The following is a 21,315-nucleotide window of genomic DNA, read 5'->3' as shown; positions in this document are numbered from 1 at the left end:
GAAGGCATTTCTATCACCCACATATGTATGAGGGAATTGAGCCCAGAGATCCACAAGGTCCATAGTCACTTAGCCAGCATGTGGCTGGGCTGGGACCCAGGGTCAGGTCCACATCAGGGTCAGGACTTACCCCATCAAAAATGAGTCCCAACACTGGTCATTCATTCCAGAAGAAGGTAGTGTCAGGCAAGACAAGCCCTCTCATGCCTTCTTTCTGATGGGAGCATCTCTTCTCCTTCGGGAACAGTTCTGCCCCTGGATTTCTTACATATGGCTAGGTGTCCCTTGCTCAGGCTCCTGGTATAGATCCTAGTCGAAGCTGGCACTGGCTTGTTCTGCACTGACCAGACTGTACCTGTGTGTGGTGTATTTGGACACTCTTATCTTCCCTGAACCCCAGTTTCCTTGACTGTAAGGTGGGGATGGTAATACCCACCACAGAGGTATAGCAAAGAATAAAAACAGGATGTGTGAGAAGCACCAAGCATTAGAACTTGTGGGGGAGGGAGGTAGAAGAATTTACCTGCCATCTCCCTTCTGTCTCCTGTTTGGCCCCTGTACTTCCAGGTTGGGTCACTGATTCTTTCCAGCAGTTTCTGGGGAAAGCCAGACCCCAGAACTTAAGCACAGTGCTTCCAAGGATCCAGAAGCAGTGAAAGGGGCCAGAGCCCCCTGGGTCAGGTTGGATGGGACCTGGGTGCATGGCTGTTGAGGCTCCAGCTATGGCAGGCATGGTGGGGGGGAAGCTAAGACAGCCAGGGGGTATCAAGAGATGAGGGGATGGTGACTGCTGGCACTTTTCGTTTGAGCAAATGGTTGAGGTTCTGGAAAAAGCTGGGGCCAAGGAAATCTAGAGAGACACATAAAGTTGTTGTGGTCCAGTGGTGGCTACCTTAGGAGCCCAGAGATCCGTGAGAGAAATGCGGGGGCTGGAGTTCCCGTGGGGCAGGGCTGGGAGTTAGAACCAGCAGATGTGGCTATTGCTATGAACATGACCTCATGTTCAACCCTGGTGGTATCTGGGGGAAATAAGAGTTTCCAAAGGATTTTTGTTATTTACTTTGGAGCAGACATAATATACACATTTATTCAACCCCAGATAGGGTCTAAAGCAGAGCTTCTGTGGCGAAGGACAAATTATTTTTCTTGATTTTTAGCCCATCATGGACTGACACCTAAAATATTCAATAAAATAAAATACTAGAAAATGGGGGCGCCTGGGTGGCTCAGTCAGTTGCGCGTCTGCCTTCGGCTCGGGTCATGATCCCAGGGTCCTGTGATCAAGCCCCGCATCAGGCTCCCTGCTCAGCCGGGAGCCTGCTTCTCCCTCTCCCTCTGCCCCCTCCTGCCGCCCCCTGCTTGTGATCTCTCTCTCTCTCTCTGTCAAATAAATAAATAAGATCTTTAAAAAAAAAAAAAGAAAATGAAATGAAAAATACCTAAACCAGCCCCTGCTCTCTTCAGTGAGATGAGTCTTCTGATCACGTACTTGAATGACGTGACTGAGTCACATTGCTATAAAATTTCTAAATGCTGACTCTCCGTATCTGCATTTATCTCACCATGAGCCCAGTTTGTGAATTCTGATTTTTGGATTCTCTGGAGATGAAATCAATCTTCATAATTACAATAGAGATAGTACATTTTAATAAATGGACAGTTTCCACAAGGAGCCAAAAGGAAAATTCATAACACTTAATTTGTCACCACATTTACCCAAAGACAGTCACATTAAAGAGACATTTATGTGTGCCAATGGCCATGTGCTCTGATTCCTGATATTGTTTCTCAGCATCACCAGAAGTATTGCTTTCCTACTTTAAACTTGAACATATTTACGATACCAGATACTAAGAAGTAGAGGAACTATAGCACACTGCTACATTTTAATAAAACTCTACCACACTTAGCGTAAAACCAAATCCTTATTGTGGTATTGAGAAAAACATGTCCAGAAATGGGAACAGGCAGGGGCTGGCTCTTCTGGGACAGGACAGGACTGGACAGTGACAAACTCTGTGCCTATCTTTTCTGGTTTTCTGGTTATTTTCAGCTTTAGATCTTAGTAACTGAATTTAATGTGTTTCTATTTCGATTTCAGCTACTAAGCTAATGACACCTTGTTCGATTGAAAAATAAAAGTTAGGTACACTAGTAATATGGTTTCAAAATTATCCTCTTGTTAGGAAATATCCTGAAAATATTAAAAAAAAATAGACAGTACTAAGCCCCTGAGGGAGATATAATTTACAGGAATGATGCTGTTTCTCAATAGACATTTGGAACTTCTATATTCAGCTTGGGGATCATACTGTTGTTCTAATGATGCTGTTACTGCTCAGAACATTTTTGGAATGACTTTTTTAGAATTGTGTTCAGAGGACAATACCCTTGGTATTGACTATACATTAATAAATTTTTCATTATGATGTCTAATAACTTGAGATTTAGGGAAATAATTCAAATGGAATTTTCTAGAAACATAAGCTACCAATAGAATTTTAGGGTCACCCTCAGCTATGTCCATTCAGGTATAGATAAAAGAACCTGTGGAAAATTGTGTGGAACAAATAATTAGAAAAACATATAATTTTCAAAATCTATTCAAAACCTCTGAGGATAACTGTGTTTTCAAATAATGTCATTTTTACTATTTTATGCTTGGGCAGCACTGTCGTTTCAGGTGTAGCTTCCACATGCTTGTCTGTGTCTTGCAGACGGCCCAGAGATCTAGAAGTCAGAGCTCGCCTGCCAAGCCTGAGGTAGACACTGCTTCCAAGGGACCCAGGGTTAATCTATGTTAGCCAACGCTTTTTTTTTTTTTTAATCACTCCTTTGCCCCATCACACAAACTACTTTCGTCCTCCCATCTGCTTCCCTGTATGCAGAGTGTCTTCTAGGTTCTTCATCCCCTACCTTCCAGTTTCACTGAGCTAATTTCCCAACCTTGGTCATTCCACATCTGATGCCCTGAGGCAAAGTTCAAATCAGATAGGTAAACCTCTTGCTATTGAAGAAAAAGCTGATGTTTGTGTTTGTTTTACTGGAACTCCATAGACCAGATACCAACGCCCATCAACAGATGAATGGACAAACAAGATGCAATATATATCCGTGCAATGGAGTATTGAATATTCAGCCTTAAAAAGGAAGGAAATTTTGACACATGCTACAACATGGAGGAATCTTGAGGACCTTATGCTAGGTGAAAGAAGCCAGTCACAAAAGGACAAATACTGTAGGATTCCATTTATATGAGGTACCTAGAATAGTCCAATGCATAGAGACAGAAAGTAGAATGTTGGTTGCTGGGGGCTGTGGAGCTCAGGAAATGGGAAGTTATCATGAAATGGGTACAGAGTTTCAGTTTTGCAAGATGAAAGAGTTCTAGAGATGGATGGTGGTGATGGTTGCATAACAACGTGAATACACTTGATACCACTGAGCTCTACACTCAAAGATGATTCAGATGGTAAATCTTGTGTTATGTGTATTTTATGATGATAGTATTTTTTTTTAAAAGGAAAAAGAAAAAGAAAAGGTTTTCAGTTCGTGTCTCCCACATCTGTGCATCTCATGACTGTGTTTTTACTACAAGCTTGATGCCAGTCCCTTAGAAACGCAGGATGACTTGAAAACTTCAAGTGCCAATTCATTTCCTCCAATTTCCCCCATAATGAATAGAACTATAGTTCATGGCGAAAAGAAAAGTGACTTGAATATGGGCCAAGTAGACCAAGGCTGGCTCACATCCAGACCTTGGTGGAATGAAGTGTTGAAGCACTCAGCTGCATTCATCAATGGGAAAAAAATGTCTTTTGCCATTTCTATGTCACTGTTCACAGCCAGGTGAAGGCACAGTCTTCTTTATGCTTCAGGGAGACAGGGCCAGGGCCAGGCTGGGAGCAGAGGACAGGCAGGCCCCTGCACCGGGAGGTGGCCTTGAAAGCTGAATGAAATTTAGATCCCATCCTTGGATGGCAGTACCATTGCAGAGGTAATGAACAGCCTTCCCTGCTAGGCAGAGGGTAATCTGAGCCTTCTTGAAGGGACAATGAGAGTTTCATAAGCATGCAGTGGACTGAAAATTGGGAGACTGAGCTGCTTTCTCATCTTGCTGCCCAGGAGCTGTGAGGCCTTAGGCAGAGTTCGTCACCTCTAGGCCTTGAGGGTTTATAGGTGGATTGTGTCTTCCCCAACAATGACATTCCATGAATCTATGAAAACAGTAAAAATCATATAACGAATTTCTCCTGAAACCCTGAGATATGGTTAATTCCTAAGAAAAGATGCAAGTGTTTCATCCTAACGAACTTAAGTCACTTTTATTTCCATAATGAATAATTGCAAGATCTTTCAAAAGAAGTGGTAGATTAACTTATTTTGTGTGTGTGTGTGTTTGTGTGTGATTAAAAGAGGGAAGCTGGGGCGCCTGGGTGGCTCAGACGGTTGGGCATCTGCCTTCAGCTCAGGTCATGATCCCAGGGTCCTAGGATCGAGCCCTGCATCAGGCTCCCTGCTCAGTGGGGAACCTGCTTCTCCTTCTCCCTCTGCCTGCTTCTTCCCCTGCTTGTACACTCTCTCTCTCTCTCTCTCAAAAATAAATAAAATCTTTTTAAAAAAATAAAAGAGGGAAGCTTCTTTGATTGCCCTTATGGCCCCTTTTAAATTATCTGAATTCGTTTCATAAATAACAAGAAGCTATGAGAAGTTATCAGCATTGAATGTACATTTTCTTAAAGCTGAGTAAAAAGCAGGTTGTTCCCTGAGAACCATTTTTTTTTTTTTTAAGATTTTATTTATTTATTAGAGAGAGAGCACAAGCAGGGGAGGAGGGGCAGAAGGAGAGGGAGAAGCAGGCTCCCCGATGAGCAGGAAGCCCGATGTGGGACTCCATCCCAGGACCCTGAGATCATGACCTGAGCTGAAGGCAGATGTCTAACTGACTGAGCCACTCAGGCACTCCGTGAAAGCTGTTTCTTGATCTGCTCTCCTTAAATGTTCCTAACCCAAGTGGCCTTACAGGGAACATGCTCATAAAGGCTGCAGAGGGTGCCGAGCAGGATGTGTGTCATCTGAAAACATGAATAGCAACCTAGAAAATTAAAAATACTGACGGATTGTGGAGAGTGGAGTTTATGAGCTGAAGCAACATTGGACTTCAAAAAAATTAAGATGACCCTATTTGGAGATAAGTGGACCACCGATTCTCTTGGAAATGTCCCTTCTCTGCTCTTATAGACCAAGTCACAGGTGATCAGCCATGGAGGCAAACCACACCAAGAGGATCAGGGCAGCCAAAGTTCAACCTTAGCGGACTCCACAGTAGACACAAGTCATAATAGTCCTAAGTTCTGATTGTTTAGTGATTTGCAGTTTGTAAAAATGTCCTGCCATTGCTACTTGTTCCTGGCCTCCACTGAAGTAAGAATGGCAGGACGGTCTTCTGTGTTCACTAGTGCTCAGCCTTTCCGTGTAATAGAAACAATACTGGACAAGGAGCCAGTGGCCGTCTGTGCTCTTCCCCTGCCAACTCTCTGTACATCCATGAGCAAGCCACGAAGCTCCAGGCCTCAGTTTCTACATTGAGCAGAGTGGGGGTGGAGCAAGGGCTCAGCCAGATGGTCTTACAGGTCCTTTAGCTCTGAGAGTCTTTGAGGCTCTGATTCATTTTGGGGGGGTCTCAGCTGTGAAGCCTGATACTGATGGTTATTTTGAGTGAAGAGGAGAGCTGGTTTACTGATTGAAAGTTCAGGAAATCAGTCCTGGGAGCAAAAATTAAAAGGGCAGGGTGGTCTGGGTTGAGGGAGAAGAGCCTTGATTTATAGAATTTGCCCATTTCCATGGTGTAAATACTCCCACTGAGGCCAATCTCAAGCCACCAACTTAGTGTTTACTGGCTCACACAATTTCTGAAAACTCAGCATTGACCTTTGTGAGCTGCAGTGAGCCCGATCCAGCATACCTCTGCTCAGCTTTTTACTGTGGTCCCTGTGGTCCGGCTTGGTCTGCTGTCTCAGTCTGCTCAATCTGCCGTAACAACATACTATAGACTGGATGATGTAAGCAGCATAAATCCATCTTCTCCCAGTTCTGGAGGCTAGCAGTCCCCGATCAAGGTCTGGCCAAGTCAGTCCCTGGTGAAGACTCTCTTCTTGGCTTGTGGATGGCTGTCTCCTCACTGTGTCCTCGTGTGCTGGCAAGACTCTCACTCATCCTACTGTGTTAGAGCCCCAACCTGATGGCTTCATTTAACTTAATTACTTCTGTAAAGGTTCTACCTCCAAATACAGTTACACTGGGGTTGGGGCTTCAGTACACGGATTTGGGGCCATGGCATCTGCCTACCTCATCAACCCTGTTTCATGCTCCCTCTGATTATGACATTGCAGCAGCACTGCTTGCGAGCCCTCAAGTACTCCAATCTTCATCCCACCCAAAGGCTTTCTCACTGGCTATTCCTTCTATCTAGAACTTTCTTTTCCAGATCTTGACTATTTACTCTTTGTCAATCTGGTCTTAATGTCAGTATCTCAGAGAGGCCTCACCTGACCATCTAACACTAAAATAGAGCCCCTTCCCCCATCATATCTCATCACTCAGTTTATTTCCTTCACTGTCCTTACCATCATCTGAAATGATCTTTTTTTTTTTAAAGATTTTATTTATTTATTTGACACAGAGAGCCACAACAAGAGAGGGAACACAAACAGGAGGAGTGGGGGAGGGAGAAGCAGGCTTCCCGCTGAGCAGAGAGCCCGATGCGGGGCTGGATCCCAGGACCCTGGGACCATGACCTGCGCGGAAGGCAGACCACTAATGACTGAGCCCCCCAGGCGCCCCCTGAAATGATCTTGCTTATTATCCAGATGGTCCCTTCAGCAGCCAAATTGCATGTCTGAACTGCAAGTGAAATTGCCTTATTCACTCAGTTTATTAGAGCCTAGATATAAAGGGGGAAATGGTGTTCTGTTTATGAAGCAAAATAACAAGTTAGAATGAAAGCATTGAAAATGACTAGAAGTCCTCTGGTGTAATCTGCATTTACAGATGGTCCACCGAGGTTCAGATTGGTGAGAGGACACCACAGTCATCTTCAGAAGATGGCCAGCTATGAAGGGAAGTTGGGCTGGGTGAAGTCAGACTTGGAGCTGGGATCCTTGGGGGGAATCCTAGATGTGGTCTTTACTGTGTGACATTGGACAAACCACTTGACCTCCCTGTGCTTTAGTTTCCTCATCAGTGAAATGAAGACTTCTTGCCTGCCTCACAGGGTGGTTAGATGGGAAGGGGGCATCAAAAAAAAAAAAAAAAAAGGGTGTGAAAGGGATTGATGTTAGAGATCTTAAGCCATCAGCCCAGTCCAGCCCAAGGATGACTGGTCTGGCTGGCACTGTGCTTTAAGAGCATGGAACTTGAATGCCTTTAGGTGAGAATGCTCCTTTTTTTACACAAGCTCTACTTAACAGCTGGCCTGATCGTCTGATCTATGTTACCTGCCTGGCTCCTCAAGACATTCTGATTTGGGACCCCTAACAACCTAGACACTACTGTATAGGTAGAACCAGCTTCCTGTGTGGGTGAAGTAGGTGCTATCATTTTAAGGGGTTCTCAAAGGCACTACTTCCTTTTCCCTCCTCTCTTTCCACAAGCCCAGCTTGCTGATGCCTATAATGCTTTTGGGAAATCCTCTGGACAAACATAAACCTATGTTGGAAGGGAGGATAACATTTCAAGCCTTAGCTTTGCTTTATCATTTATAACTTAGGTAGATCTAAAAAGCAGATTAGAGGGGTGCCTGGTTGGCTCAGGTTGGTGGGAGTATGCAACTTTTGATCTTGGGGTTGTGAGTTCGAGTCCCACGTTAGGTGTAGTGATTACTTAAAAATAAAATCTTAAAAGAAAAGCGGATTGGATAAAAGCAGACTTAAAAATTTTTTTGAGAGCAGGTTTTGATAAGAGAACCTGAGACACTGACCATGTGTGTTGGGGTATGTATGGGTATCAGAGAGAAACTCTAGCAAGCAGGTAGCAAAGGAATATAAATGGATGGATGGGGGAATTTTTCTGGAAATGGGGATAGTACCTGCTGCAGAGTATTGTTGGGAGAATTAAATGAGAAAGTAAAGAACTTAATAGAATAAGAAAGTAAATGCAGGCATTATTGTTTTCTTGGTCTGAAAGAAGAAACACACTTTCACAATAACCTGGAGTGGAAAGGAGGCAAAAGGGTGATGTGCTCTGCTTCTTACCCATCCAAGCTTACCTAGGCTAGCAGCGGAAGCCTGTATGCACTATGTCTGTTTGCATTTCCTCCAGGCCAAACCCCTGACTATTTAGAAATAATGAGATGAGGGACTGAATAGTTCATTCATATCTGGAATCCTTATCAAATGAAGAAATTGCTTAACAGCTGTCCATCATAGTGGGCTTCTTAGCATTTTCCAGTTTGGCCAAAATAGAGGTGATTTTATGGCCATCATAAGGTGCAGTTTGCCCACCGTGTGTTTTTTGTTTTTTTTTTTTGAAAAAAAAAATTTATTTATTTATTTGAGAGAGAGAGAATGAGAGACAGAGAGCATGAGAGGGAGGAGGGTCAGAGGGAGAAGCAGACTCCCTGCCAAGCAGGGAGCCCGATGCGGGACTCGATCCTGGGACTCCAGGATCATGACCTGAGCCGAAGGCAGTCGCTTAACCAACTGAGCCACCCAGGCGCCCTGCCCACCGTGTGTTTATAGTAAATTACTATTTTTTTCCTCCACTCTCCTTTTTTTACAGTGCGCATCTGAAATGAAGTGAAATTGTGCAAAACTAGAAATGTTCCTAGTGGTTAGGGAATAGCCTAATGGCATCTGATAATTTCCTATTGAGGCAGATGTTGGCATCCACACGTTAGATCCCCCACCTTATACTAAGAGAATTTTTATAGCGCTTTCCCGTGGACTATCTTTTTTTTTTTTTTTTTTTGAGAAAGATTGTCCAAACATACCTGTGTGGGGGGTGGGTAAGGCAGAATCATCCAGATTTTATGGATGGAGAAACTCATCTGTTTCCTGTGTCAGATTCCTTGGGTAAGGAGGCAAGGAATGACAGGTCTCTAAAGGGGTTTACCTAGCATCACAAGGTGGGAGAGCTGGGAAACCGGGACTGACCTCCTCAGTCTTCCAGCAGTGAGTCCTGTTGCAAAGAAGCAGCTTGATGAAGGGGCCTAGGGCTTTGGAAGGAGAGGTGGACTTGAGGGTAAGTGTCCCAAACTCCCTGGGTCTCAGTTCTCATGGATACAATGTGGGGCTTCCTGGGGCAATCATACTAACATGAGAGTTGTCATGAAGCTTAAAATGAGAAAATGGATGTAGAAGTATCTGACACATCTTCTGCCCTCTCTACTGCATTGAGGGTGTCATGAGTCAACGTAACGACTGAGCATCATCATTATTATGCCTATGGTTTTTGAGAGGTTGCCCTGTACCAGACACTGTTCTAAGAGCTTCACATGAATCATCCCTTATAATCCTCACAGCAACCTTCTGAAGTAATTATTATCCCCATTGGATTGATGAGAAAACTGAGGTATGGAGAGATTGAACAGTTTGCCCCAACTATGCATTTAAGAAAAGGCTGAGGCCAGATTTGGCCTCAGTGCCTCCTTATTTATGGTGTAATAGAGCTGAAAGGAACTTAAAAAAACCACTGGGCCACAGGCTCAACCTCCAAGTCTTGTAATTTCAGATCTTCATCCCAAGAAATATTTTACTAATACAGTAGTCCAACTCATCCATGGGGGATACATTTCAAGACCCACAGTGGATGCCTGAAACCGCAGATAGTACCAAACCCTATACATACTGTTTTCTTCCTGTACAAACATCCCTATGCTAAAGTTTAATTTATAAATTAAGCACAGTAAGAGATTAACAACAATAGCTAGTAATAAAATAGAACAATTGTAACAATAGACTGTAATAAGTTATGTGAAAGTGGTCTCACTCTTTCTCGGAAGATCTTATTGTACTGTACTAATCCTTCTTCTTGTGATGATGTGAGATGATAAAATGACTACGTGATGAGCAGAAGTGAGGTGAGTGATGCAGGCACTGTGACATAGTGTTAGGCTACTGCTGACCTTCTGATAGTACGTCCGAAGGATCATCCTCTCCCTGACCATGGGTCACTGAAACTGCACAGAGTGAAACCGTGGGTAAAGGGGGACTACTGTAGATTAAAATACTGAAGTTTGTGAAACATTTGCATTTGGTTATAATTAGAGTGGATTCAAGGTTATTCTTATAATAATTTTTATAATTATATTCTTATAATGATTCCCATTTGTTTTATGCTTTAAAATGCTTTCTTGATAGAAGAGGAAGGGCAGAGTATACCTAATGGGCTGGGCTTGGTGACCAGGTTGACTTGTGTGAATGCATTATGTTTGTTTGGTTGACTTGGTGGAAACAAGGTATGGCCATTGGCTTCCTAGATATAGGCCAACATCTGCAAAAAGCTGCAGAAAAGTAATGAGGGAGTTCACTAGGGCAGGCCCTATCTGTTGAGCCCTGGAGAGCTCAGCCTTTGACTTTGCTTTTTGTGAGCTAAGTCCAACTAAAGTACCACAAATTCCATATCACTCATTACTTTGACAGAATTTAATTTAATTTAATCCTTCTTCAAGTATGGGTGAGAGATTCAGTCACAGAGCCCAGCTGATACAGGAGATTGAGGAGGGTCCAGCTAGTAGTATTCTTTCTAGTGGGGCAATGCCACACACTTATGGGAATATTAGCATCATGAGTGACTAAAGGTGCTATTTAGAAATAAAAGTGACGACTTCCAACTGACATTTCTCAATATGTGGGACATTCTGCATAGGATTATTTTCTAGTTGGAAGAAGAAAGAGTGGGATGTCAAAGAAGGCAGATGGGGGGTGTCCAGTAGTCCTAAAGATAGGAGGGCACAATTGTCCTCACGATTTCACAATAATAGAGCCCTTATAATGCATGCATTTCACTGACAGTTTCTTTGAAAACTGGTGAAAACTGAATCCACAGCACATTCAAGATGACAATTAAGTACATAACAATGAGGCAAAATTCTGAAAACAGGATTTTCAAATATATGTTGATCGGCCTAATGAAAAGTCAGTGATATTCCAAATTCCTTAAGCAAAGCCTGTACAAACGTATGGGGTTTGTCAGTACAGACCAAGCAAGGTGAAAAGTTGAATGACTACCCAGATAATTTGATTCCGGGAGTTTGCTTGGATCATTCAAACCAGTACTTCCCCTCTTCCTATCCTTCCCTGCCCCCCACCCCCATCCCTAGCTTTTCCCCAGCATATTTTTATATCTACAATGTCTCTATATAACTATATAAACCTTCCATTTCACTTTGACTGTGTAGACATAGGCCTCAGCTACATATGTATATACAAAATACAGTAGAAGTTCCAAGGGAACTGGATGGGCGAAGTATACTGATCTGAAACTGTTTTCCTCTACCGTGCAGCTCTAGCAAGAGGCAAAGTAAAGTGTGTGAATTAACTTGGATACATTACATCTAAAATCCCGGCCTTTCTTTCCAGGGTCTGAATTATTTGGATGATTGTCCAGACCTGACTATGGATATATATCCAGGTACATAGGCATATTTCTGTGTATGTATAGGCCATATAAATGATCTATATAGTGCCAAGTTCAAATATTTCCTTCTTTACTAATACTTATCCTTGAATTCTTAGAATACCTGCCTCCCCTTTACTTGGATTCTGGGACGAGGTAGATTATCTATGAGCAAGAGTGTCTGTTCAGAGCTATCCTTCCTTCAGAGTAAATATAGGGAGTCAGAATGGGGGATTGGGATGGATTACAAAAGAAAGAAAAGAGCTCCTGCTCTCAAGGTGCTTACACTCTCATTTTAATACTCAGCTGTTGTCCTATTACCAAACAGTAGGATGAAAAGAATATTCAAATGTTGAGATGGCAGTTGACTCAACGGCAAACATTTACTTACTTGTAAATGAGTTTTTCAATTTCTAAATGGCATTCAGTAGATACAATCATATTGGCTATATAACACAAGTGGAGTGGTGTTTGGAAAATTAACTCATCTACTTGATTCTTTTTTTAAATTTTTTATTATTTATTTGTTTATTTTAGAGAGAGAGCACACGAGAGCGGGGCAGGGGGCACAGAGGGAGAGGGAGAGAGAGAATCTTAAGCAGGCTCTACACCCAGCACGACGGAGCCCAACATGGGGCTCGATCTCACGACCCTGAGATCATGACCTGAGCCGAAACTGAGAGTCAGACGCTTAACTGACTGGGTCACCCAGGCGTCCCATACTTGATTCTCTTTAAAGAACTAATTTACAAGGTGTGCATTTTATCCATGGCTATGTATAATGATTCAATAAACTCAACAGCTGTTAAATCTCTAAGGTAACTATTAAATCCGAGGTAGGATAAAAGATGATTGCAGAGCCTCTACCCTGACCATGTTCTCTACTGATCTGTTGCTGTTGACTTCGGGATCACGGAAAGAAAGAGGGGGGAAACTGTTGAGAAAGAAGATGGAATGGGTTTGAACCCGCTGGGTTGTGGAATTAGATATAAATGTAGAGGAGTTGTCCTCCCTCAAACCATTGGGGCCATTGTAAGAGTTAATAGATGTCATTATTTAAAGTTATCTCTTGGTTAGCACTAGTGAAGCTAAGCAATGATGTGAACATGAAGGAAAGAATTTTTATTTGAATTTGAAATGCATTGTGTGATTTTTTTTTCCTACAGCAGATGTGTGGTCCTGACAATATTTTACTCAGGCTATTACTAAGTTACTTTATGTTACCCGAATCTATATCTATTGTAGTGGAGGTGAGTGGCTGAGGCCAGTTGAGAGACTGGGAAAGGATAGTCCCCTATTTAACTTTTGCCACAGGCAAGTCACCTGGGGGTAATCAAGAGTTAATTGAATAATTCATAGGAAAAGTAAAATGTTGAATTTGTAAGCAGTTCTCCAAAGAATATGAATGTTGGGGAGCCTACCACTGAAAACTAAATCAAAACACTTTTATTCACATTAGCAGGTATGTTTGGCCCTAAGTACCCAAGCATCAGGCTGACCTTTCCAATGGACTTGAGTGCTTCTGCCCCAGACATTAAAATGCTCTTGGGGCAGGGCAGTGGAGATTTTGTGGGAAGGAGGACCTAAGTTTTGCTGGTGGCCTATCTTTTCCAAAGCATGTTTTGTGGGATTGACCATTTCCCCTGCAAACTCTTAGCCTCTATTTTCTCTGGAAGTCTGGTTTGGACAAGAACAGATGACCCACATCTCCTGACTTGCTGACAGTCCATACGAGGCGTGCCTATAAAATGGCAGAGGCCACCGAATGTTCACCATGATGGTGAACGGGTGATTTCTATGTGAACTCCTGATGAGAAATGCTCCAGAGTAGGTACTGATCAGCCTTCTTTAGTGTTCGAGGCACTTTTCTGAATTTCTTGGAATAAAAACCATTTCCAGCAGGTTGCTAGTCTCCTCTGGGTGTAAGGACAAGCCATATTTTTTCCGTAAACTTTCAACACACTCTCCTCGCAATGTCTGCACGTGGAATCGTCTCAGTAGTGTAACCAGGACGACTTTCATCATCACCATGGCGATGTACTTTCCTGCACAGCTGCGGGGCCCAAAACCGAAAGGCTGAAAATACCTGTAAGGAACCTATGAAAACGATCAGACAGTTAGCCAGAGTCATGCAGTCTCTGATTCACCCTGAAACCACTGATGGATCAGAACGCTGTGACAGGGTCCAAACCATACTGTCCCCTCACTGAGATGAGTGACTGTAACTTCTTTATCCAATGTAATTCACCCCCTGTGATATATGCCCAGTTTGCACAGTCCCCACTTTTGCTTTTCACGTAAATTTCCTGGGGTAAAGCAACACACATCATCTTATTACAGCCAGTGTTATCATACTCAACTAGGTCTGTGGGATGGGCCACAGTTTTACTACTCTTCTGCATGTCACCAAGGCAAAGATTGTTTCTGTGCAAAGATGTTGACTCCTGGCCTATTAGCACCAAGCATCCAAATATTTTTAGTTCTGCAAAAAATTAATGGGGACCACATCTGTCTGTCTTGTTACCATCTGTGCTTACATAGTACCTGGCACATAGTAGATGTTCAATAAGTTTTTGTTGACCAGTTGTCAATATAGCACGGGTTGCTCACATAGAAACAGAATGAATTAGGGAACTGGATTAATTAAGATCATGTTTCTACATTAGATGCAAATGGAAAAATAGAACAGTGAGGGAAATATCTGGAAAATTTTGGTTAATTAACATCATTGCCTAAAATTTGACATAATTGAAGCAGAATCTACAGTATATTTCAATGATAGAAAAAGCTGAAGCTCTTCTGATTACTGAATTCTATTTAGAATGGGAACTAGTGTTCATGGGGCCATTTGGTGAACCAAAGGCAGACTGCAAAAACTAAATCTTTTGGTCTCGTTTGATTTCCATCTGAAGCACAACTGGATTTTCCTTTGCTTAGATGGTGCTAGAGCTGAGTCTATGTGATTACAAAGTGACAAGTTGAAATGGAAAAGTAGGTTGGTTGGGTTAAACAACATTTGCCTCATGGTAGCCAAATTAAGGGCCTGGACTTTTCACATTTTGACCCATTGTGTGGGCACCATGTGGATAATTCTCAGAGCTGGAGACCCAGCATCCTTGGCTTGAGGATGAATATGGTAGTCATGTTCTGAGCCAGAGGAAACATGTTCTTCTGGGGAGGCCATAGAGGGGAAGAAGTAAATTGAATGAAATGTACATGGTGCAAACACAGAACCGGAGAGGGTTTAACAGTTGACATTTTTAAGAGTGGTGCGCTTGGTTTTAAGGAAGGGCTCTTACATTCTTTGCAAAGTTTTCAAGAGTAAATTCATTGGGCTTGGGGAAAAACTCTAGTCTATGCATCCTTCCAATATTTAGGATAATGTTAGTCCCCTTTTTCACTGGGTAGCCATCGATGACATCATCCTGTAAGGCTTTGCGCATGACCAAGTTCACAACAGGCTGGTACCGCATGCTCTCGTAGATAAAGTTTTCCACCACTTTTAATTTTTGCATATCATCAATTCTTACATCTCTTTCACCTGCGGGAACAGATAAACAGGACAAGGAGGTAATGATAGTTTCAATATGTGATGGGCATTAAAACTCCCATAGTTTCCATAGAACAGTCTGCTCCTGGCTGAAAAAACAAATTTTTTTTTCTAGAATTCTAATGCAAACCAGTAACCTGGGCCAAATATGTCATTTGGTTCACAGCGTGTTTTGTAAAAATTCAGATTTGAAGCCAATTACTATAAAACCTAGGAGATTTCATGGAAAAGCCTGGATCTCTAGAAAAGTCAGAAAACCTGGTGATATTGGACCCACATCCCTATATGGCAATGACGGGCTGAACTTGAGTGGCCGATGAGCCCTTTAGAGGGACATCCACCTGCAGTTATATGTAGACCTACACAGTCTACTTCAAACATTTATCTGCCTGGCCTCTGAGGTCTTTGAGATTTGTCTCCTCCTCTAAATTCTAGGGGACATTCACTCCTTCTCTAGTCAAAGTGAAATGGTGAATTAAACCCCTTTCAACGAAATTTTCTCCTCTGGTTGCCTGTGCAGTCATCTGCCTGGAACGCATCACTGAGAGTCCCTCCTTCCATCTCATCAAGAACAACCTATTGCGGTAGAGTGGCAAGAACCTCTCTCCCTACCACAGCAAAATAGGTGCCTCAGCTAAACTCTGGGTGTCCTGGGGATTGACAGATACTCCCACTGTTTCAGGCTGGCCTGACACTGGTCAGAGAGGCTTGGGTTACTCCCAGAATTGGCAAAGTTTCAGAGCAGCTTGAATGGGTTACCACTTTTGCAGAATCAAAATCAGTCCAGGGTCCTGAGGCAGCCCTATACAACTACACCATTCAGAGAGGATCTCATTTGGTCAGAGAACTCTAACAGCCCTGCCCCTTGCATACTGCTCTCTGTACACTCAAGGTCTAAGGGGGTACATTTATCTGGGGTGAGGGGGTAGAAGGGAAGACGACAGAGAAGGTAACCAGAGGCATTCCCTAGGAAGTAATTAATGTGTGTGTGTATCTAGAGGGAGCACGAACACACATACAAATGGTTCAGCTGTTTTCCATCTTTGCAGAGGTTTATTAAAGTATCAGGGGGACGTCATGGGGCACAAACACTTTTCACCTCTCAAGGAAATTGTATTAAAGGCTCATGGTTTCAAGAGCATTTTCTCACTGTTGCCTGAACTCCCTCATTCTATGACTCTTCACTCCACTGGGTTTGCTTGTTAAGTTCTCTTTCTCCTGCCAGCCTGTGAGCCCCATAAGTATAGGAATAGCTCTGTCTTAGTCACTGATGTGTCCCTGCACCTAACCCAGAACCCATAACCTGACAGGGGCACATGAGAAACCATTCTGGAATTTGGGGCTTGGATGTTATTCTGGCTTCCTGCTATCTATCTTCCCAGGCAATTTCCCATTTACAGCAACACATCTGTAGACCCTTTCTCTCACGTATTTAACTCTTCTGTGAAATTTCCCCTTACTATCAACTATTTCAAGTAGCACTCAAATGGCTTTATTTTTTTTTTAAGATTTTATTTATTTATTTGAGGGAAAGACACAGAGAGAGAGGGAACACAAGCAGGGGGAGTGGGAGAGGGAGAAGCAGGCTTCCCGCGGATCAGGGAGCCCAATGCGCAGCTCTATCCCAGGACCCTGGGATCATGACCTGAGCCAAAGGCAGATGCTTAACGACTGAACCACCCAGGAGCCCCTCAGATGCCTTTAAAAAATGGTGCCACTCTACAACCAAATAAGTCATTTCACAGAGATTTTGTATAAGGTCAAGAGAGAAAAGTCTATGTCATTACTGATATCTCCTCACATGTCAGACATGTGTTCCTAAAAAGACTATCCATGTAGGGGCGCCTGGGTGGCTCAGTCAGTTAAGCTTCTGACCCTCGATTTCCACTCAGGTTGTGATCTCAGGGCTGTGAGATCAAGCCCTGCCTCAGGCTCCACGCTGTCTCTCTCCCTCCCCCTCTGCCCCTCCCCAACAACCCCACCCACCCCATGTGCATGATAGCTGCACGCGCTCTCTCTTGCCCTCTCTCTCTCTTAAAAAAAAAAGATTATCCATGTGAAGGACATTTCAAATAAGGAATTCGGTTTTTTCCCCTCAGAATGCAATTGTGATTTCTTTCCAATGTGATGGTGTTTGTGTGGAAGGAGGTGGCAGCGTCAGGAGCAGGGGGCGGAATGATGCTCAGGGAAAGGCAGAGCAGGGAAAACGTAGTGTTGGGAAGAGCTGAGCAGGGACCTGGTGGAGGAGGAGAGGGCAGGGGCAAGAAGGGTCCGGCATCACTGGATTTGGGGGAGAGGGAAACTGATCACTCTCCTGCCTTTGCTGTCATCCTCCCCTTGTCCTTCTGCCACGGACTGGAAGTTCACTTGTGGACAGACAGCTTGAAACCCAGAAACACTGCCAGAGATGATAGCCAGTTCCCTGGGTGGACCCACAAAAGCATTTGGCCCCGGTAAGGTAGGCAGAACATTTATGTGCACATCAAGAAAGACCTTGAAGAATACACAGCAAAGTATTAACAGTGGTTCCCCCTGGGGAATGCACATGAGGCTGGTGAGGAGAGTGGAAGGGGTAGGGAATGTCACTTTCTGCTTTATACATCTCTGTGTTATTTAATTTTGTTTCAATGAGCATGCATTGTTTTTATAATGGAAAAAAAAAACCACAGTAAGAATGGAACTAACTTTGCAACCTATCTGGCATAACAAGTGTGGCAAAATGACTACCTTTATTGTTCTCTGGGTGGATTATAATAAAGATTTTGTTTGAAATCAGAGTCTTAGGACATAAAAAGCTGACTTTCAGAAGGAATTGTTATCTAAAGCTCTATTACTATTTGATCAGTTCTTACCAATAACAGTCTGGATCTCCTTCATTATTGCCTCTTCAACCTTAGGGTGCTTTGCAATGAGAAATAGCATAAAGAACACAGAGACAGACATGGTATCTGGTGCTGCAATCAGCATTTCCAGTATGCACTGGTTCACATTCTCTCTTGTCAGGTCACCACGTTTCTGAACAATTGGAAGAAGGGAGAAATATTGGAAAAGTGAATCAAAGCTTCCAAAAAGAAGGGAAAGGGACAGTCGGGATCAAAAACATCAATGAAATGAAGTCATAAATATTAAATCTCTGTAATTGACTATGGACATTTTTCATAGTAGTCTTCAGCTGAAAGAGGAAAAATTTAACCAATTATCTACGTATTTACTGTCTCTGGGCTCTCTCATTTTCATATTTTGTATTGTCCAGACACAGTAGTTTCAGTCTTAAAGGTTAGTTTTGCCAGAATGTCTAATGAGTGGGCTCTTTGGGTCATCATTATAGAAGTACTAGAGCAGATACTTAAAAGCAGAAGTATGAAGCAATTACAAGAGGGGGTCTTTACATAACCTACACACAGTCAAGTACATATATTGTATGGGAATTATGGTTAATCCAGGTCAGTACCTCAGCAAAAATCAACTCGGTGGCAAAATCCATATAGTCTTCCAGTTTCTCTGCTGTGGAAATTCTGTGTCTTTTTTCTTCTATCAGAATTTCCATGGCATCTTTCAAATCCTTGCTAAAAAAAAAAAGTGAAAATATAATCTATCTGTAGTCAGTTAAGACATCTAGAAAAATGAATTCACTTGCCATTTGTTTAAATAAAATTATCTGCTTTAATTGAAGCCATTAGCACTCACGAATAACTGAATTTAAACTTAATTCTTCATAAAGATCCTTAAATTACATATTCATTATACTTCATGTTAAGGAACCAAATTTAGCTAAGGTTTCTAGGTACTGGCAGCAAAATAAAGGCTGTAACCTCTAGTTAAAGGTTAAAAGCTGGTACCAAAATGGTAAATCCAGCCGTGTTTTCTGATTATTGATGTGTCCAGTACAGTGTCTAAATTGAAAAACAAAACCAAAAGCCAGTGAAGGTCTTCAGTGGGGGCAGGCACTCTCCAATTTGCCCCCGGCACCTTCACTTCCAGTGGACTTGTAACCACCCAGCCCATTTCTCTTTGCCCAGCTCCAGAAACAATTGAGTTTGAGATTTCCTACTCTAGAAAGTGAGCACAAGGGATCAAGTATTATTCTTGATATTTATTCTTGTACCTTGCAGTTTCTGCCACATAGTAAACATGAAGTAGATATATAGTGACTGACTATCCGCATGAGTATGTATAGCATATGCATTTTGACAGTGTAGTAGAGGGAAGAGCACCTTGGAAAGAGAGAGTCAGGTTCTAGTTCGGATCGTTCTCTTTCTATGTAACCTACTTTACATCTCTTTCATCTCTTTTAAAGGGAAGGGCTCAGACTCAGTGAACAAGTTCATCTTAAGATCTAGATTCTGCTATTCTTGCCTTTGTCTTAAAGTGTATGCCTCCATGTGTAAGTGTATTGTCCCCTAATCTCAGGGAATGGTATTCTGCATTACATTAAATGTACAATAAATCTTTCTTTGAAATTTTTGTTGACATGGTACCTGTACACCGTGTTGATGATGTTGACATGAATAGCCTCTATGTTTACTCCAGTGCAGTAAGAAAAGTAAGGGAAGATTCTTTAAGATTCCTCCCACTTTTTAAAGTTTCTTTTGGGCATCTCAAGGAAGGTGTTTATTTATTTATTTTTTTAAAGATTTTATTTATTCATTTCTCGGGGTGGGGGGAAAGAGAACAAGCAGGGGGAACGGCAGGCAGAGGGAGAAGCAGGGTCCCCACTGAGCAAGGAGCCTGAGGTAGGACTCGATTCCAGGACCCTGGGATCATGACCTGAGCCGAAGGCAGACGTTTAACTGACTGAGCCACCCAGGCGTCCCTCAAGGAAGGTGTTTAAACATTTGAAGAGGTATTCTTCAGGCTAGTATAGTAATTGTGTCACTCAAAATGAGGGTGCCATCTATTGTGTATCTCTGTAGGTGTGAATATAGATACATACATACCGCCAGGAATACACGAAGGATATATTCACATTCATTCATTCATCTACCAGTCCATTTATTCAGCAAATATTTGTTGAAACTCTTACATAGAAGGGACGGATATTCACTCAGTTGGTGGGCTGTGAATGCTCGTAGCATTCCTACCTGAGCAATGGCCCCTAAATGGTCTAGGAGTTGTTGAAATGCCCTAAGACTATAAATTCATGGAGAATTCCTTGATGGAACTACAGCCACTTCTGAACATCTACTTCCTCCCTGGGCCAGAATTGGGGGTCTGTGAATGCCCATTGGGATCCTCCTTATTCAGGTTAATGTATGCATCTGAATTTATATGCCCTTAAAAACTGGGAGAATTGAGTTCAGTGACAGTCTTCAGGGAATAGGAAATCTGACTTACAAGCATGTATTATAAGAATATATCTGTGAGTCTGTGTTTTGGAACTCTGAGCGTATTTTTCACGCAAACAAGGGTGGCTAGGTTATCAGTCCAGGCCACAAACACCTATTTAAGGTATTCTGTGGCTAAAAAGCCTTAAACTTGCTAGAATAAAAAGTAGAAAACAATATTGCTGTAATATTGGGAATCAAGACAGGCAGAAGTATAAAATCGAATAAATAGGGATGGGAGTAGATGTCCCAGAATCCTTTCCATCAGTATATTTCTAAAAAGTATTGGCATGACAGAGAAAGACAACTAGTATATGATCTCATTTATATGTGGAATCTTAAAACAAAACAAAAAAAACTCTAGCTCATAGATACAGAGAACAGATTGGTGGCTGCCAGAGGTGGGGGTGGGGGTAAGACTGGGCAAAATGCCTGAAGGGAGTCAAAAGGTACAAACTTCTAGTTATAAAATAAATAAATCGTGGAGACATGATGCACAACATGGTGACTATAGTTAATACTGTATTGCAGATTTGAAAGTTGCTAAGAGAATAGATCTTAAAAGTTTTCACCACAAGAAAAAAGTTTTGTAACTAGATATAATGGTGATCATTTCACAATATATACAAATACTGAGTCATGATGTTGTTTGTATACCTGAAAGTAATATAATGTTTTATGTCAATTATACCTCATTAAAAAAAAAAAACATTGACATTATTGCAATGGACATGGATGGGAGAGGAGATTAAAAGATTTCTCGAAGTCTTTACCGCTCTAGGATATAGAAGATATAGATTAATGTACTGACCATTGGCAAATATT

General features: G+C 42.3%; 1 protein-coding gene across 1 annotated transcript in view; it reads right to left on the bottom strand.

Moving 5' to 3' along the window:
- Positions 1 to 13,012: 13,012 nt before the first annotated feature.
- Positions 13,013 to 21,315, bottom strand: part of LOC123861211 (aromatase) — a 122,519-nt gene continuing 114,216 nt past the window's right edge. Inside the window, exons 7-10 of the mRNA XM_045900077.3 lie at positions 18,618 to 18,732; positions 18,019 to 18,181; positions 14,916 to 15,157; positions 13,013 to 13,713 (exon numbers count right to left, since the gene is read on the bottom strand). Of these exons, the coding sequence (XP_045756033.1) occupies positions 13,465 to 13,713; positions 14,916 to 15,157; positions 18,019 to 18,181; positions 18,618 to 18,732 (769 nt within the window). The 3' untranslated portion in view covers positions 13,013 to 13,464. The remainder of the gene's footprint in view (positions 13,714 to 14,915; positions 15,158 to 18,018; positions 18,182 to 18,617; positions 18,733 to 21,315) is intronic.

This window comes from Mirounga angustirostris, unplaced genomic scaffold (genome assembly GCF_029215605.1).
Source record: "Mirounga angustirostris isolate CCGP_5_RB_7025 unplaced genomic scaffold, mMirAng1.0.hap1 SCAF_9, whole genome shotgun sequence".
NCBI classification, from domain to species: Eukaryota; Metazoa; Chordata; class Mammalia; order Carnivora; family Phocidae; genus Mirounga; species Mirounga angustirostris.
Note: the sequence above shows the minus strand (reverse complement) of the source record. Positions and strands in the feature narration are given on the sequence as shown.